The sequence below is a fragment of the Heptranchias perlo genome, chromosome 9, assembly GCF_035084215.1.
Source record: "Heptranchias perlo isolate sHepPer1 chromosome 9, sHepPer1.hap1, whole genome shotgun sequence".
NCBI classification, from domain to species: Eukaryota; Metazoa; Chordata; class Chondrichthyes; order Hexanchiformes; family Hexanchidae; genus Heptranchias; species Heptranchias perlo.
Genome location: NC_090333.1, coordinates 13039684 through 13058616, shown reverse-complemented (window position 1 = coordinate 13058616; position 18933 = coordinate 13039684). Strand labels below are relative to the sequence as shown.

Genomic DNA, 18933 nt, shown 5'->3' with positions numbered 1-18933 from the left:
TCTCGGAGTGATTCTATATCTGGGGTGTGTTCTATAGGGGTGATTCATTATCTAGGATTCTGTTCTATAGGGGTGATTCTTTATCTAGGATTCTGTTCTGTAGGGGTGATTCTTTATCTAGGATTCTGTTCTATAGGAGTGATTCTTTATCTAGGATTCTGTTCTATAGGGGTGATTCTTTATATAGGATTCTGTTCTGTAGGAGGGATTCTTTATCTAGGATTCTGTTCTATCGGGGTGATTCTTTATCTAGGATTCTGTTCTGTAGGGGTGATTCTTTATCTAGGATTCTGTTCTATAGGAGTGATTCTTTATCTAGGATTCTGTTCTATAGGGGTGATTCTTTATATAGGATTCTGTTCTGTAGGAGGGATTCTTTATCTAGGATTCTGTTCTATAGGGGTGATTCTTTATCTAGGATTCTGTTCTGTAGGGGTGATTCTTTATCTAGGATTCTGTTCTGTAGGGGTGATTCTTTATCTAGGATTCTGTTCTGCAGGAGGGATTCTTTATCTAGGATTCTGTTCTATCGGGGTGATTCTTTATCTAGGATTCTGTTCTATAGGAGTGATTCTTTATCTAGGATTCTGTTCTATAGGAGTGATTCTTTATCTAGGATTCTGTTCTATAGGAGTGATTCTTTATCTAGGATTCTGTTCTATAGGAGTGATTCTTTATCTAGGTTTCTGTTCTATAGGAGTGATTCTTTATCTAGGATTCTGTTCTATAGGAGTGATTCTTTATCTAGGATTCTGTTCTATAGGAGTGATTCTTTATCTGGGATTCTGTTCTATAGGGGTGATTCTTTATCTAGGATTCTGTTCTATCGGGGTGATTCTTTATCAAGGATTCTGTTCTATAGGAGTGATTCTTTATCTAGGATTCTGTTCTGTAGGGGTGATTCTTTATCGAGGATTCTGTGCAATAGGGGTGATTCTTTATCTAGGATTCTGTTCTATAGGAGTGATTCTTTATCAAGGATTCTGTTCTATAGGAGTGATTCTTTATCTAGGATTCTGTGCTATAGGAGTGATTCTTTATCTAGGATTCTGTGCTATAGGGGTGATTCTTTATCTAGGATTCTGTTCTATAGGGGTGATTCTTTATCTAGGATTCTGTTCTATAGGAGTGATTCTTTATCTAGGATTCTGTTCTATAGGGGTGATTCTTTATCTAGGATTCTGTTCTATAGGGGTGATTCTTTATCTAGGATTCTGTTCTATAGGAGTGATTCTTTATCTAGGATTCTGTTCTATAGGGGTGATTCTTTATCTCGGATTCTGTTCTATAGGAGTGATTCTTTATCTAGGATTCTGTTCTATAGGGGTGATTCTTTATCTAGGTTTCTGTTCTATAGGGGTGATTCTTTATCTAGGGGTGTGTTCTATAGGGGTGATTCTTTATCTAGGGGTGTGTTCTATAGGAGTGATTCTTTATCTAGGATTCTGTTCTATAGGGGTGATTCTTTATCTCGGATTCTGTTCTATAGGAGTGATTCTATATCTGGGGTGTGTTCTGTAGGGGTGATTCTTTATCTAGGATTCTGTTCTGTAGGGGTGATTCTTTATCTCGGATTCTGTTCTGTAGGGGTGATTCTTTATCTGGGATTCTGTTCTGTAGGAGGGATTCTTTATCTAGGATTCTGTTCTATTGGGGTGATTCTTTGTCTAGGATTCTGTTCTATAGGAGGGATTCTTTATCTAGGATTCTGTTCTATAGGAGTGATTCTTTATCTACGATTCTGTTCTATCGGGGTGATTCTTTATCTCGGATTCTGTTCTTTTGGAGTGATTCTTTATCTTGGATTCTGTTCTATAGGGGTGATTCTTTATCTAGGATTCTGTTCTATAGTGGTGATTCTTTATCTAGGATTCTGTTCTATAGGGGTGATTCTTTATCTAGGATTCTGTGTTATAGGGGTGATTCTTTATCTAGGATTCTGTTCTATAGGGGTGATTCTTTATCTTGGATTCTGTTCTATAGGGGTGATTCTTTATCTAGGATTCTGTTCTATAGGGGTGATTCTTTATCTAGGATTCTGTTCTATAGGGGTGATTCTTTATCTTGGATTCTGTTCTATAGGGGTGATTCTTTATCTCGGATTCTGTTCTATAGGGGTGATTCTTTATCTCGGATTCTGTTCTATAGGGGTGATTCTTTATCTCGGATTCTGTTCTATAGGGGTGATTCTTTATCGAGGATTCTGTTCTATCGGGGTGATTCTTTATCTAGGATTCTGTTCTATAGGAGGGATTCTTTATCTAGGATTCTGTTCTATCGGGGTGATTCTTTATCTAGGATTCTGTTCTATAGGGGTGATTCTTTATCGAGGATTCTGTTCTATCGGGGTGATTCTTTATCTAGGATTCTGTTCTATAGGAGTGATTCTTTATCTAGGATTCTGTTCTATAGAGGTGATTCTTTATCGAGGATTCTGTTCTATCGGGGTGATTCTTTATCTAGGATTCTGTTCTATAGGGGTGATTCTTTATCGAGGATTCTGTTCTATCGGGGTGATTCTTTATCTAGGATTCTGTTCTATAGAGGTGATTCTTTATCGAGGATTCTGTGCTATAGGGGTGATTCTTGATCTCGGATTCTGTGCTATAGGAGTGATTCTTTATCTCGGATTCTGTGCTATAGGGATGATTCTTTATCGAGGATTCTGTTCTATCGGGGTGATTCTTTATCTAGGATTCTGTTCTATAGGAGTGATTCTTTATCGAGGATTCTGTTCTATCGGGGTGATTCTTTATCTAGGATTCTGTTCTATAGAGGTGATTCTTTATCGAGGATTCTGTGCTATAGGGGTGATTCTTGATCTCGGATTCTGTGCTATAGGAGTGATTCTTTATCTTGGATTCTGTTCTATAGGGGTGATTCTTTATCGAGGATTCTGTTCTATCGGGGTGATTCTTTATCTAGGATTCTGTTCTATAGGAGTGATTCTTTATCGAGGATTCTGTTCTATCGGGGTGATTCTTTATCTAGGATTCTGTTCTATAGAGGTGATTCTTTATCGAGGATTCTGTGCTATAGGGGTGATTCTTTATCTAGGATTCTGTTCTATAGGAGTGATTCTTTATCTAGAATTCTGTGCTATAGGAGTGATTCTTTATCTAGGATTCTGTGCTATAGGAGTGATTCTTTATCTAGGATTCTGTGCTATAGGGGTGATTCTTTGTCTAGGATTCTGTTCTATAGGGTTGATTCTTTATCGAGGATTCTGTGCTATAGGGGTGATTCTTTATCTAGGATTCTGTTCTATAGGAGTGATTCTTTATCTAGGATTCTGTTCTCTTGGAGTGATTCTTTATCTAGGATTCTGTTCTATAGGGGTGATTCTTTATCTAGGATTCTGTTCTATAGGGGTGATTCTTTATATAGGATTCTGTTCTATCGGGCTGATTCTTTATATAGGATTCTGTTCTTTTGGGGTGATTCTTTATATAGGATTCTGTTCTATTGGAGTGATTCTTTATCTAGGATTCTGTTCTATAGGGGTGATTCTTTCTATAGGATTCTGTTCTTTTGGGGTGATTCTTTATATAGGATTCTGTTCTATAGGAGTGATTCTTTATCTAGGATTCTGTTCTATAGGGGTGATTCTTTATCTAGGATTCTGTTCTATAGGAGTGATTCTTTATCTCGGATTCTGTTCTATAGGGGTGATTCTTTATCTCGGATTCTGTTCTGTAGGGGTGATTCTTTATCTAGGATTCTATTCTATAGGGGTGATTCTTTATCTCGGATTCTGTTCTATAGGGGTGATTCTATATCTAGGGGTGTGTTCTATAGGGGTGATTCTTTATATAGGATTCTGTTCTATAGGAGTGATTCTTTATCTAGGATTCTGTTCTATAGGGGTGATTCTTTATCTCGGATTCTGTTCTATAGGGGTGATTCTATATCTAGGGGTGTGTTCTTTTGGGGTGATTCTTTATCTAGGATTCTGTTCTATAGGGGTGGTTCTATATCTAGGGGTGTGTTCTTTTGGGGTGATTCTTTATCTAGGATTCTGCTCTGTAGGAGGGATTCTTTATCTAGGATTCTGTTCTGTAGGAGGGATTCTTTATCTAGGAGTTTGTTCTATAGGGGTGATTCTTTATCTAGGTTTCTGTTCTTTAGGGGTGATTCTATATCTAGGGGTCTGTTCTATCGGAGTGATTCTTTATCTAGGAGTTTGTTCTGTAGGGGTTATCCTTTTATCTAGGAGTCTGCACTCCCGATAAGAGACACTCCCCACTCTGAGAACTGGATCAGGGAAGCCCCGTCGTATGTAAACCACAGGGTTACTGCATCACAGATGCCGACCTCCTGTCGTTCCTTCACCACGTAGCCATTCTTCACGGGCGAGCTCAAGGTGTGAGAACAAAAAAAATCCTTTTTGCATACCCCGCTGCCATGTGTGACTCTTAAGGATATGGTTATGCGTACACTAGGTGTTAGCCCAGGCTCAGCGGTAGCACTCTTGCCTCTCAGTCAGAAGGTCGTAGGTTCAAGCCCCAATCCAGAAACTTGAGCACATAATCCTGACTGACATTTCTGTACAGTGCTGAGGGAGTGCTGCACTGTCGAAGGCGCTATCTTTCAGATGAGACGTTACATTGGAGCCCATCTACCCTCTCAGGTGGACCTAAAAGATTCCATGGCACTGTTTTGAAGAAGAGCAGGGGACATCTCCTGGCCAATATTTATCCCTCAACTAACACCTAACAACATATCTAGTCATTATCACATTGCTGTTTGTGGGACCTTGCTGTGGGCAAATTGGTTGCTGCGTTTCCTACATTATAACAGTGACTACACTTCAAAAGTACTTCATTGGCTGTAACGTGTTTTGGGATGTCGTGTGACCATGAAAGGCGCTATAGAAATGCAAGTTCTTTTTTAAAGGACACAAGAGCTGGATTACACTGTTGGAAGGTTGGAACTGCTGGCAGCAGCTAAAGTCCACGAAGCACAACACATAATTCTGAGAAAATTCATAGTGGTAGGATCTCTGTGTAAATCGGCAATAATAATATGATGAAACAAGAAAAGCAACGAAGGAAGCCCAACCAGCAAACACCTTAATATCTGGAATAAAGACAAAGCCTATTAACATTATCAACTGAAGAAAGAACTTGCATTTATATAGCGCCTTTCACATCCTTTGGATTTTTGGTAACCAATGCATTATTTCTTGAAGTGCAGTCACTGTTGTAATGTAGGAAACGCGGCAGCCAATTTGTGCACAGCAAGGTCCCACAAACAGCAAATGTGATAAATGACAAGATAATCTCCTTTTGATGGTGTCGGTTGACGGACGAATCTTGGCCAAGACAGTTCTGTGGGATATTTTGCATCCTCCTGAGCAGGCACAGCCTCAATTTACCCATAGAATCATACAGCACAGAAGGAGGCCATTCGGCCGATCATACCTGTGCTGGCTCTTTGAAAGAGCTATCCAATTAGTCCCGCTCTCCTGCTCTTTCTCCATAGTCCTCCATTTTTTTCCCCTTCATGTATTTATCCAATTCCTTTTTGAAAGCTACTATTGAATCTGCTGCCACCACCCTTTCAGGCAGTGCATTCCAGATCATAACAACTCGCTGCATAAAAAAAATTCTCCTCATCTCCTCTCTGGTTCTTTTGCCAATTACCTTAAATCTGTGTCCGCTGGTTACCGACCCTCCTGCCAGTGGAAACAGTTTCTCCCTATTTACTCTATCAAAACCCCTCATCCTAACATCTCATCCAAAAGACGGCATCTCTGACAGTGCAGCACTCCCTCAGTACTGCACTGAAGCGTCAGCCTAGTTTATGTAGTCAAGTCCTGGAACAGCTTGATCTCACAACTTTCTGTCTCAGAGGCAAGAGTAATAACAGCTGAGCTAAGTTAAGACTGACGAAACATTATAAAAAAAATGTTTTAAACAAAAAAATGTCCATGTAAATTCTAGGTGGCCTTTTGATTCACTAAAGTCTTCCATTGTGGAGAGATTAAAAAAACAATAGAAGGTAGACAGGTGAATAGCAGAAGGCAAATCAAAATACAAACTTGTAGCAGTCCCCTGTAAACGTCCGTGATGAAAGCATTTCCATAATATGGATGTGAATTCCAAGTTAGTCACAAGTATTGATCGGCAGACTGTAGACTTCTGCCACATAACAACATAACCACCTGGAGACTGTCTTTTTAGAAGTTTTTGAGCCGTTCTTGCCCACTTTAGAGAACCAACAAGTGTACGGATTGCCTGAAACCTCCAACGTGAAAAGTGTGATATTTAAGAGCTCTTTTTGTTTCTAGATTTATACGGTTTATGTTTCTGGCTTAGCTTCAAGTTGTGACATAGAACAGGAGCGCACAAGAGGTTCATTGATCAAGGTGGAGGAACAAGATCCCAGAAATTACAGAATCAAGCCCAAACTGAAGGGGGGTGATTCATTCATTTTCGGGATGTGGACCTCGCTGGCAAGACCGGTGTTAATTGCCCGTCCCTGGTTGTCCTGAGATACAACTGAGTGGCTCACCAGGCCACTTTAAAGGGCAGTTAAGAATCAACCACGTTGGTGTGGGACTAGAGTCATATGGGAGACTGGGTAAGGACGGCAGGTTTCCCCCCTTCAAAGATACTCACTGACTGTAAAGCGCTTTGGGATGTCCTGCGGTCTTGAAAGGCACTGTAAAAACGCAAGTTCGTTCTTTCTTTGACAGCCTGTCAAGCAAACAATGAATTAAAGCTGCTACTGAAGGCTCCACTGGGTATAGCATTTATTAGCCGAGCCTCTTATGTTCTAAGGTCCTACGTGCGGTCCCGTCAGTGGGTCTTTTAGTGAGGATGATACAGGTAGCATTAGGAGTTAGTAGGAATGTAGTGTTAGTAGGGGACAGTATAGTCAGGGGGATAGACACAGTTCTCTGCAGCCAGGAACGAGAGACAGGAAGGCTGTGTTGCCTGCCTGGTGCCAGGATTCGGGACATCTGCTCTGGGCTGGAGAGGAACTTGCAGCGGGAAGGGGAGGATCCAGCTGTTGTGGTCCACGTGGGTACCAACGACTTAGGTAGGACGAGGGAAGAGGTTCTGCTTAGGGAGTATGAGCAGCGAGGAGCTAAATTAAAAAGCAGAACCTCAAAGGTAATAATCTCTGGATTATTACCTGAGCCACGAGCAAATTGGCACAGGGTAAATAAGATTAGAGAGTTAAATTCGTGGCTCAAAGATTGCTGTGGGAGAAATGGGTTTCGATTCATGGGGCACTGGCACCAGTACTGGGGAAAGTGGGAGCTGTACTGTTGGGACGGCCTTCATCTGAACCGTGCTGGGGCCAGTGTTCTGGCAAATCATATAACTAGGGCAGTAGAAAAATTCAAACTAAATAATGGGGGCGAGGGATCAAGTAAGGGAAGATGTGATAAATTAAAGAAAGAAGACAAGGCAAGAGAGCAAGGTAGCAATAAGGGAAATGATAATCAGAGAGTGGCAGGAAGGGACAGAGCATGCAAACTTAAGAATGTGCCAGCAGATAAGACTAGAGGTTGCAAAAATAGTAAAAAGACAGCACTAAAGGCTTTGTATCTGATTGCACGTAGCATTCGTAACAAAATGGATGAATTGACAGCTCAAATAGAAATAAATATGTACATATACAGAGCTGTCAATACAGAGACATGGCTGCAAGATGACAAAGGCTGGAACCTGAACATTCAAGGGTACTTGACATTTCGGAAGGAGAGGAAGCTAGGAAAAGGTGGAGGGAGGGGTAGCTCTGTTAATTAAGGATGACATGAGTATAATAGAGAGAAATGACCTTAGTTCTAAAGGCCAAAATGTAGAATCAGTTTGGGTAGAGATAAGAAATAGTAAAGGCAAGAAGTCACTTGTGGGAGTAGTTTATAGGCCCCCTAACAGTAACCACACTGTAGGACAGGGTATACAGGAAGAAATAATGGGGGCTTGTGAGAAAGGAACAGCGATAATCATGGGTGATTTTAATCTACATATAAATTGGAAGAATCTGATTGACAAAGGTAGCCTGGAAGATGAGTTCATAGAGTGCTTTCAGGACAGTTTCTTAAAGCAGCACATTCTATAGCCAACCAGAGAGCAGGCTATTCTAGATCTGGTAATGTGTAAAGAGACAGGATTAATTAATGACCTCCACTGTAAAGGAGCCTCTAGGTAGCAATGATCACAATATGATTGAATTTCACATTTAGTTTGAGGAAGAGAAGAGTAAATCTAAGACTAGTGTTTTAAACTTAAATAAGGGCAATTATGAGGGCATGAAGACAGAGCTGGCTAAAGTGAACTGGGAACTTAGGTTAAGGGATCTGTCAGTAGAGATGCAGTGGCAGGCATTTAATGAGATATTTCATAACACTCAGCAAAGATACATTCCAGTGAGAAAGAAAGACTCTAGGGGAAGGACGTACCATCCGTGGCTAACTAAGGAAGTTAAAGATAGTATCAAATTGAAAGAAAAAGCCTACAATTCCGCGAAGATTAGCGGCAGGTCAGAAGATTGGTCAGAATATAAAAAACAGCAAAGAATGACTAAAAGAATAAAAGAGAAATTAAAGTACAAGAGAAAGCTAGCTAGAAATATAAAAACAGATAATAAGAGTTTCGACAGGTATTTAAAAAGGAAAAGAGTAAGTAAAGTGAGCGTTGGTCCTCTAGAGAGAGTCTGGGAAATTAATAATGGAGAATAAGGAAATGGCGAATGAATTGAACAGATATTTTGCGTCCATCTTCACTGTAGAGGATACAAATAACATGCCAGAAATATTTGTGAATCGAGGTGAAAGGGAGGGAGGAACTTAAAACATTTACAATCTCCGGGGAAAGGGTTTTGAAAAAATTATTAGAACTAAAAGCTGACAAGTCCCCAGGTCCTGACGGACTTCATCCTAGGGTCTTAAAAGAAGTGGCTACAGAGATAGTAGATGCATTGGTATTAATTTTCCAAAATTCCCTAGATTCTGGAAGGGGCCCATCAGATTGGAAAAAAGTGAATGTAACTCCTCTATTCAAGAAAGGAGGGGACTGAAAGCAGAAAACTACAGGCCAGTTAACTTAACATCTGTCATAGGGAAAATGCTAGAATCTATTATTAAGGAGGTTATAGCAGGGCACTTAGAAAATCTCAATGAAATCAGGCAGAGTCAACACGGCTTTGTGAAAGGGAAATCGTGTTTGACAAATTTATTAGAGTTCTTTGAGGAAGTAACAAGCAATGTGGATAAAGGGGATCCTGTGGATGTGGTGTACTTGGATTTCTAGAACTCTTTTGACAAGGTGCCACATCAAAGGCTACTACACGAAACAAGAGCTCATGGTGTAGGGGGCAACATATTAGCATGGAGAAAGGATTGGTTAGCTAACAGGAAACAGAGAGTAGGCATAAATGGGTCATTTTCAGGTTGGCAAGATGTAAAGAGTGGAGTGCCACAGGGATCAATGCTTGGGCCTCTACTATTTACAATCTATATCAATGATTTGGATGAAGGGACCGAATGTATGGTTGCTAAATTAGCTGATGGCACAAAGATAGGTAGGAAAGTAAGTTGTGAAGAGGACATAAGGAGTCTGCAAAGGGATAGAGATAGGTTAAGTGAGTGGACAAAAATTTGGCAGATGGAGTATAATGTGGGAAAATGTGAACTTGTCCACTTTGGCAGGAGGAATAGAAAACTAGTATATTATTTAAATGGAGAGAGATTGCAGAACTCTGAGGTACAGAGGGATCTGGGTGTCCTAGTACATGAATCACAAAAAGTTAGTATGCAGGTACAGCAAGTGATTAGGAAGGCAAATGGAATGTTGTCATTTATTGCAAGGGGAATGGAATATAAAAGTAGAGATGTTTTGCTACAGTTGAACAGGGAATTGGTGAGATCACATCTAGAATACTGTGTGCAGTTTTAGTCTCCTTATTTAAAAAAGGACATAATTGCTTTGGAGGCGGTTCAGAGAAGGTTCACTCAACTGATTCCTGGGATGAGGGGGTTATCATATGAGGAAAGGTTGGACAAGTTGGGCCTGTATACACTGGAGTGTAGAAGAATGAGAGGTGATCTTATTGAAACATACAAGATCCTGAGGGGACTAGAAGGGGTAGATGCTGAGAGGATGTTTCCCTTGTGGGAGAGACTAGAACTAGGAGCCACAGTTTAAAAATAAGGGGTCTCCCATTTAAGATGGAGAGGAGGAGAATTTTTTTCTCTCAGAGGGTCATGAATCTGTGGAACTCCCTTCCCCAGAGAGCGGTGGAGGCAGGGTCATTGAATATTTTTAAGGCTGAGTTAGATAGATTCCTGATTAACAAGGGAGTCAAAGGTTATAGTAGGTAGATGGGAAAGTAGGGTTGAGGTCACAATCAGATCAGCCATGATCTTATCAAATGGCAGAGCAGGCTCGAGGGGCCGAATGGCCTACTCCTGCTCTTAATTCATATTTAGAAGTCCCAATTTAAGGAGGGAATAATCAGACAAGGTTCCCCATTCTGAGGAGATCCAGTGACCTCCCCTCATGGAACGAAACAAAGACTTAAATTTATATAACGCATGTTCCCAACCTCAGGACATCACAAAGCACTTTACAGCCAATGAAGTACTTTTGAAGTGTAGTCACTGTTATTATGTCGGAAACACAGCAGCTAATTTGCGCACAGCAAGCTCCCACAAACAACAATGTGATAATGACCAGGTAATCTGATTTAGTGATGAAGTTTGAGGGATAAATATTGTCCAGGACACCAGGGAGAACTCCTCTGCTCCTCTATCAAATAGTGCCTTGGGATCTTTTACATCCACCTGAGAGGGCTGACGGGTCCTCGGTTTAACTTCTCATCCAAAGGACGGTACCTCCGACAATGCAGCACTCCCTCAGTACTAGCAACTCTCTGGAGTGGGACTTGAACCCACGACATGCTGACTCAGAGGCGAGAGTGCTGCCCACTGAGCCACGGCTGACACCGTGGAAAGTGGACGTTGGTGCGTGATGCTGCGATGGCCCTCACGGTGCAATATACTCAATAACGCATGGCCACTTGGGCAAGGTTCTAGAGGGCAGCCGGCCCCAGCATAGAGTCGGCGTCTTCGGGAGAGGAGGAAAGCTGAATTAAAATGTTCTTGGCTGGCTTAACAACGTACAAAGCAACTTTGACGCAGAAAGAAAGAACTTGCATTTACATAGCACCTTTCACGAACTCCGGACGTCCCAAAGCGATTTACAGCCAATGAAGTACTTTTTGACGTGTAGTCACTGTCGTAATGTAGGGAGCTGGTGTAAACCTACAGGATTACTGTTTCTTCTTATTCAGGGATCCCACTCAGCGTTCGGTTCCATACCATTACTACGAGCCTTCGGGTATTGACGAGTGCACGATGTACATCTCGCACGAGCTCGGGCGCAAGGGGAGCCACCATCGGTTCATCACGGAGAAGCAGGTGTTCGCCAGGTGGGCAAGGAAGCACAGCATGCACTTCCACCAGCCAGAGTGGGGGCCGGAGTCGGTGGCCGCCAATCACACGGAGAGCGAGGCCAGGCGGAGATGAGGGAACCCAAGGGTGACCAACCAGCAGAGCCGCGGAGCTCGAGGGGACTGCCTTCTATTTATTTATTTATTTATTTTAAAGATCGACGTCCCGTGAAAGAAAGAAAGGAAAGAACTCGCATTTATATAGTGCCTTTCACAACCGCAGGACGTCCCAAAGTGCTTCACAGCCAGTGAAGTACTTTGGAAGTGTAGTCACTGTTGTGATGTAGGAAAATAACTGAGGAGAGTACCGGATAGCTGCTTCTGCAGGTCACTCGGTTCCGATCGCACACCCCTCCCAGCAAACGGAGCGAAGGGATCCACGAGGCAGGGATCTGTTCAGACCTGGGCAAACAGTGACCGTTTGTTTTTTGAGGAAAAGAGAGTAAACGACGTTTGATTTGTTAATACCCATTTTGTTAATCCTGCAGCCACTACAATCCTTGCAGTTTTTTTATATATATATATATATACACACATTTGTCACAGTCCCTTCGCAATCACTGACCTGTAATATTATTTGTATTGAAGGTAATTTATTATCCCACTGGGCTGGAACGTGTCACTTTTGAACTTTTGCTGACATTTTAACCAAATACCGCAGGCAATCTTCCTGTGTGCCGAGGATTCCTTGCACTGTGAGAATGTACTGGCGGAAAAATAAAGGTACGTGGGGAGAAACTTGGCTTCGACGGCTACTGTTTTGAGGTTAGGAACATTAGGAACAGGAGTAGGTCATTCAGCCCATCGAGCCTGTTCCGCCATTCACGGCTGATCTGTATCTTAACTCCATTTACCCATTTTGGTTCCATATCCTTTACTATCCTTGCCTAACAAAAATCTATCAATCTCAGTATTGAAATTTTCAATTGACCCCCAGCCTCAACAGCTTTTTGGGGAGAGAGTTCCAGATTTCCACTCCCCTTTGTGTGAAGAAGTGCTTCCTGATATCACCCCTGAACAGCCTAGCTCTAATATTAAGGCTATGCCCCCCTTGTTCTGGACTCCCCCACCAGAGGAAATAGTTTCTCTCTATCCACCCTATCAAATCATTTAATCATCTTAAACACCTCAATTAGATCACCCCTTAATCTTCTACACTCCAGGGAATACAAGCCCAGTCTATGCAACCTGTCCTCGTAATTTAACCCTTTTAACTCTGGTATCATTCTGCACTGCATCACCCCTCTGAGGGCCATTTATCCTTCGTGAGGTGCGGTGCCCAGAACTGAATGCAGTAGTTCAGATGAGGTCTGACGAAAGCATAACTTCCACCCCCTTGTCTTCTGGTCCCCTCGAGATAGAGTCCAACATTCCGTTAAACCTTTTTAATTATCTAATTATTTGTAGGAGTCTCTACCACGTGGCACAGATCCCCGAGTGCTGCAATGGCCAAACCACGGAGAAGGCCAGAGCTGCAGTATCGGCAGCCGGAAAGGGGAGAGAGGCCTGGAAAGGGAGAGAGGCCCGAGAGAGGCCTGGAAAGGGAGAGAGGCCCGAGAGAAGCCTGGAAAGGGAGAGAGGCCCGGGAGAAGCCTGGAAAGGGAGAGAGGCCTGGGAGGGGCCTTGAAAGGGAGAGAGGCCCGAGAGGGGCCTGGAAAGGGAGAGAGGCCCGAGAGGGGCCTGGAAAGGGAGAGAGGCCCGAGAGGGGCCTGGAAAGGGAGAGAGGCCCGAGAGGGGCCTGGAAAGGGAGAGAGGCCCGAGAGAAGCCTGGAAAGGGAGAGAGGCCCGAGAGAAGCCTGGAAAGGGAGAGAGGCCCGCGAGGGGCCTGGAAAGGGAGAGAGGCCCGAGAGGGGCCTGGAAAGGGAGAGAGGCCCGAGAGAAGCCTGGAAAGGGAGAGAGGCCCGAGAGGGGCCTGGAAAGGGAGAGAGGCCCGAGAGGAGCCTGGAAAGGGAGAGAGGCCCAGGAGGGGCCTGGAAAGGGAGAGAGGCCCGAGAGGGGCCTGGAAAGGGAGAGAGACCCGAGAGAAGCCTGGAAAGGGAGAGAGGCCCGGGAGGGGCCTGGAAAGGGAGAGAGGCCCGAGAGAGGCCTGGAAAGGGAGAGAGGCCCGAGAGGGGCCTGGAAAGGGAGAGAGGCCCGAGAGGGGCCTGGAAAGGGAGAGAGGCCCGAGAGGGGCCTGGAAAGGGAGAGAGGCCCGAGAGGGGCCTGGAAAGGGAGAGAGGCCCGAGAGGGGCCTGGAAAGGGAGAGAGGCCCGAGAGGGGCCTGGAAAGGGAGAGAGGCCCGAGAGGGGCCTGGAAAGGGAGAGAGGCCCGAGAGAGGCCTGGAAAGGGAGAGGGGCCTGGTGAAGGAGAGAGATTTGGAAGAGGCCTGGCGAGGGAGAGAGGCCTGGAAAGGGAGAGAGGCCCGGGAAGGAAGAGAGGCCTGGAAAGGGAGAGAGGCCGGAGAAGACCCTGGAAAGGGAGAGAGGTCCGGAAGAGGCCTGGAAAGGGAGAGAGCCCTGTGTCAGCTGATCTCAGCACAGGCTAGCAGTAACTAGGGAAGCCAGGGTTCCTGCTCCCGATTGGCATCCAGTCACCCCCACCCTACAGACATGTAGACATCAGCTGAGATAGAGTGTGGTGCTCGGCTGTGATGTCCCCCTTCGGTCAAATATCCAGCTGACCTTCACAGATGAATAATGGCCACGTTCGGGCAGCTGGTGCCTGTGGAACCCCAATAAGGAGCTGGCGACTTCAGCAACGGCGGGGGAGAAAATGGGCGAGGAGAGTTTTTTAAAAAAGCAAATAAACGAGATATTATCATGAGGTTGTTAGGACTGTTTTTCCTCTTGATGCTTAAACTGTAATAAACAACAAACGGTGATCTCGGTGTGTTCGACAGATCGCAACCGCCAGCTGCTGTTTATATTCAGCAAATAACAGTGAGTAAAATTCCAAATCCGTTCATGTGCAGTAACATAGCTCATCGCAAGGTGCTAATTGTTACAATCATGCATCTAATGTCATCTCATTGACTTTCAGGGCCCTGTTTCAGCGCACAGTGCTCCAGTTCTCCCTGAGCTGCAGGAATTATATATTCCGGATAAGCTAGCGAAGATGTTGTCCTATTAATCAGCAGCCACCTTTGCCCAGCGATGTACGTTTGATTGCAGTGTGAGATGCAAATCGTGAACCAGGTGCAGGCCCTTCACATTAAGATGGATCTATACCTTCACGGGAGAGTCTCTCGCTCCCTCTCTCTCCGGCCAGGGCACAAGGCTCTGTTGGCGGAGGAACCATGTGACTGATCCGAAGGACCTGGCTTCGATTCCCGGTCTGGATTGAGTTAGCTGATCTCAGCCAGAGTGCAGTTGTACAGTGACTCCCCACCCACTAACCCACACTCACTGCCAATGTAACTCTATGCTGGTATCAGGACCGGTGCAGTGACCCTGGTATTTAATGGTTGTGGCATGTTTATCCCAGCAGACTGCTTTTTCAAATTACTTTGTCACATTGTGCTAAATTCTACTTGCTGAATGTCTCCCAAAAACATACACGAGCTGAATCCTCTTTAGAATTCATTGTGAAGGACATGGAGTGGTAGAAGAAGGGGAGGAGATAGAGGAGGGGGTGGAGATAGAGGAGGGGGTGGAGATAGAGGAGAGGGTGGAGATAGAGGAGAGGGTGGAGATAGAGGAGAGGGTGGAGATAGAGGAGAGGGTGGAGATAGAGGAGAGGGTGGAGATAGAGAGGTGGTGGAGATAGAGGAGGGGGTGGAGATAGAGGAGAGGGTGGAGATAGAGGAGGGGGTGGAGATAGAGGAGAGGGTGGAGATAGAGGAGGGGGTGGAGATAGAGGAGGGGGTGGAGATAGAGGAGAGGGTGGAGATAGAGGAGGGGGTGGAGATAGAGGAGGGGGTGGAGATAGAGGAGGGGGTGGAGATAGAGGAGGGGGTGGAGATAGAGGAGAGGGTGGAGATAGAGGAGAGGGTGGAGATAGAGGAGAGGGTGGAGATAGAGGAGGGGGTGGAGATAGAGGAGGGGGTGGAGATAGAGGAGGGGGTGGAGATAGAGGAGAGGGTGGAGATAGAGGAGAGGGTGGAGATAGAGAGGTGGTGGAGATAGATATAGGAAGGGGGAGGAGATCGGGAGCAGATAGAGGAGAAGGGAAGGAGTTAGAGAAGGGAAGATACAGGATATAGAGGAAGGGGGATAGAATTACATAGAATGTAACACACAGAAGCAGGCCATACGGCCCAACAGGTCCATGCCGGTGTTTATGCTCCACACGAGCCTCCTCCCTCCCTGGAGATAGATGAGAGGTAGAGAAGAGGGGAGGAGATAGAGGAGAGGAGAGGAGAAGGAGATAGAGGAGGGGGAGGAGATAGAGGAGAGGGGAGGAAATAGAGGAGAAGGGAGAAGGAGACAGAAGAAAGATGGAAAATCACGGTTATAGAGGAAGGGGAGGAGACAGGAGAGGGGAAGGAAATAGAATCATAAAATGATAGAGCACAGGAGACCATTCAGCCCATTGTACCTGTGTCAGCTCTTTGAAAGAGCTATCCAATTATTCCCACTCTGCAGCCCTTTCCCCATAGCCCTGCAAATTTTTCCCCTTCAAGTGTTCATCCAATTCCCTTTTGAAAGTTACTATTGAATCTTCTTCCACCACCCTTTCAGGCAGCGCATTCCAGATCATAACAACTCACTGCGTAAAAAAAAATTCTCCTCATCTTACCTCTGATTACCTTAAATTTGTATCCTCTGATTACCAGCCTTTCTGCCACTGGAAGTAGTTTCTCCTTATTTACTCTATCAAAACCCTTCATGATTTTGAAACCTCTATCAAATCTCCCCTTAACCTCCTCAGCTCTAAGGAGAACAATCCCAACTTCTCCAGTTTCTCCACATAATTGAAGTCCCTCATCCCTGGTACCATTCTGGGAAATCTCCTCTGCGCCGTCTCTAAGATATATAAAGCTAGAGAGAGAGAGGGGATAGAGAGTAGGGGGAATAGATAGAGAAGAGGAGAGGAGGCAGTCTAGCACCATTTGGGTTTGACATCACATGCAGTATAATTCCAGTGGGTGTCAAACTGAGTTCACAGAGAGATTGTTTGTTTGGTCAATTTTTTGTGGAATGTACTGGGGGAGAGAGGAGCAGAGAGATCCGTTCACCCCTGAGCTCACTGACCTTCATTGGATTAGGGAACAGCAACGCCTCGAATTTAAAATTCTCATCCTGGTGTTCAAATCCCTCCAAGGCCTCATCCCTCCCTGTCTCATTAACCTCCTCACCGTATCTCTGGCGGGAGATCAGCGTAACCCCTGGAGAAACGGCAAGAGATCCTCTGAGGAAATTCGAGCTGCAAAGCGCTTAAACTTATTAATTTTTTAAGTAGGAAGCGAGAAGCTTGCTATCGGAACGTCAAGCAAAAAAAAAATGGGCCTGTGTAAGAGTGTACAATGGGGAACAACAGCAATTTGCATTTATATAGCGTCTTGAACATTGTCAAACATCTCAAGGTGCTTCACAAGAGCGTAATCAGACAAAATTTGAGACCGAGCCACATAAAGAGACATTGGGACATGTGACCAAAAACTTGGTCAAAGAGGTAGGTTTTAAGGAGCGACTTAAAGGTGGAGAGAGAGGTAGAGTGGCAGGAAGGTTTAAGGAGGGAATTCCAGAGCTTAGGGCCTAGGCAGCTGAAGGGACGGCCACCAATGGTGGGGCGAAGGAAATCAGGGATGCACAAGAGGCCAGAATTGGAGGAACGCAGAGGTCTCAGAGGTTTGTAGGGCTGGAGGAGGTTACAGAGATAGGGAGGGGTTGAGGCCATGGAGGGATTTGAACACAAGGATGGAAATTTTAAGATCGAGGCATTGCTGGACCGGGAGCCAATGTAGGTCAGTGAGCACAGTGGTGATAGGTGAACGGGATTTGGTGCGAGATAGGATACAGGAGAGTGGAAGGTGAGAGGCCAGCCAGCAGAGCATTGGAATAGTCGAGTCTGGAGGTAACAAAGGCATGGATGAGGGTTTCAACAGCAGATAGATTGAGGCAGGGGGCAGAGACAGGCTATATTACGGACGTGAAAGTAGGCCATCGTGGTGATGGAGAGGATATGGAGTCGGAAGCTCAGTTCAGTCATATAGGATGCCGAGGTTGTAAACAGTCTGGTTCAACCTCAGACAGTGGCCAGGGAGAGGGTTGGAATCGATGGCTGGGGAATGGAGATTGTGGCAGGGACCGAAGACAACGGCTTTGTTCTCCCCAATATTTAGAGGGAATTTCTGCTCATTCAATAGTGGACGTCAGAAAAGCAGTGTGACAAATCAGAGACAGTGGAGGTGTCGAGGGAGGAGGTGGTGAGGTAGAGCCGGGTGTCGTCAGCGTATATGTGGAACCTGATGTCGCCGAGGGGCAGGATGTAGATGAGAAATGGGAGGGGATCAAGGATGAATGCAGTGCACGTGGGTTATCAGAAGAAGTGGGATTGAGGGCCTGATTTTGGAGGCAGAGGCGGTTGAATTTACATATGGGCGGGCTTCCATCTTCTGAAGTGTGTCAGGGTGATCTGTCCCAGGCAGGGCAAGGACAGGTCACTTAATCCGACACGCACACCTCAAAAAAAATTGATAGGTTCTACCGCCGTAGGCTGGACAACCTTCTCTTGCTGATCTCCTCTAACCTTCCAAATTAAATGTTCAGCAGGTGCGCCATCTGTGACAATCTAAATAAGGCTGCTCTCTCTCTCTGTAAGAGCAGCTAGCGTCTTTAAGCACATAGAGGCACTGGAGAAGGTGCAAGAAAGATTTACGAGGATGATACCAGAACTTAGACGGTATAACTATCAGGGAAGACTGAACAGGCTGGAGGTCTTTTCTCTAGAAAGGAGAAGGCGACCTGATAGCGGTCTTTAAAATTATGAAGCGTACATTGAGTTACATCAAAACTACAGCACAGAAACAGGCCATTCAGCCCAACTGGTCTATGCCGGCGTTTATGCTCCACATGAGCCTCCTCCCTCCTTACTTCATCTAATCCTATCAGGGTAGATGTAGAGAAGGTGTTTCCACTTAGGGGGGAGTTCAAAACTAGGAGGCATAAATATGATAAATCCAAAAATGAATTCAGGAGAAACTTCTTTACTCAGAGAGTGGTTAGAATGTGGAACTCACTACCACAAGGAGTGGTTCAATCAAATAGCATAGATGCCTTTAAGGGACAACTAGGTAAGCACATGAGGGGGAAAGGAATAGAAGAATACGTTGATAGGGTGAGATGAAGTAGGGGTGGGACGCGGCTCGTTTGGAACATAAACGCTGGCAGAGACCTTTTGGGCTGAATGGCCTGTTTCTGTGCTGTAATTTCTATGTAGTTCTAGTTTGATTCAAATGCTAAATCTCATATTTTGATTGAAACTGGAGGAGGCTAATGTATCAACAGAATGGACGGAGAAACGAGTTCAGTGAGGGCCAGTAAA

General features: G+C 44.8%; 1 protein-coding gene across 1 annotated transcript in view; it reads left to right on the top strand.

Moving 5' to 3' along the window:
• Positions 1-12197, top strand: part of st6galnac5a (ST6 (alpha-N-acetyl-neuraminyl-2,3-beta-galactosyl-1,3)-N-acetylgalactosaminide alpha-2,6-sialyltransferase 5a) — a 119646-nt gene extending 107449 nt beyond the window's left edge. Inside the window, exon 9 of the mRNA XM_067990918.1 lies at positions 11311-12197. Coding sequence (XP_067847019.1) covers positions 11311-11545 — 235 coding nt within the window. The 3' untranslated portion in view covers positions 11546-12197. The remainder of the gene's footprint in view (positions 1-11310) is intronic.
• The last annotated feature ends 6736 nt before the right edge of the window (positions 12198-18933 follow it).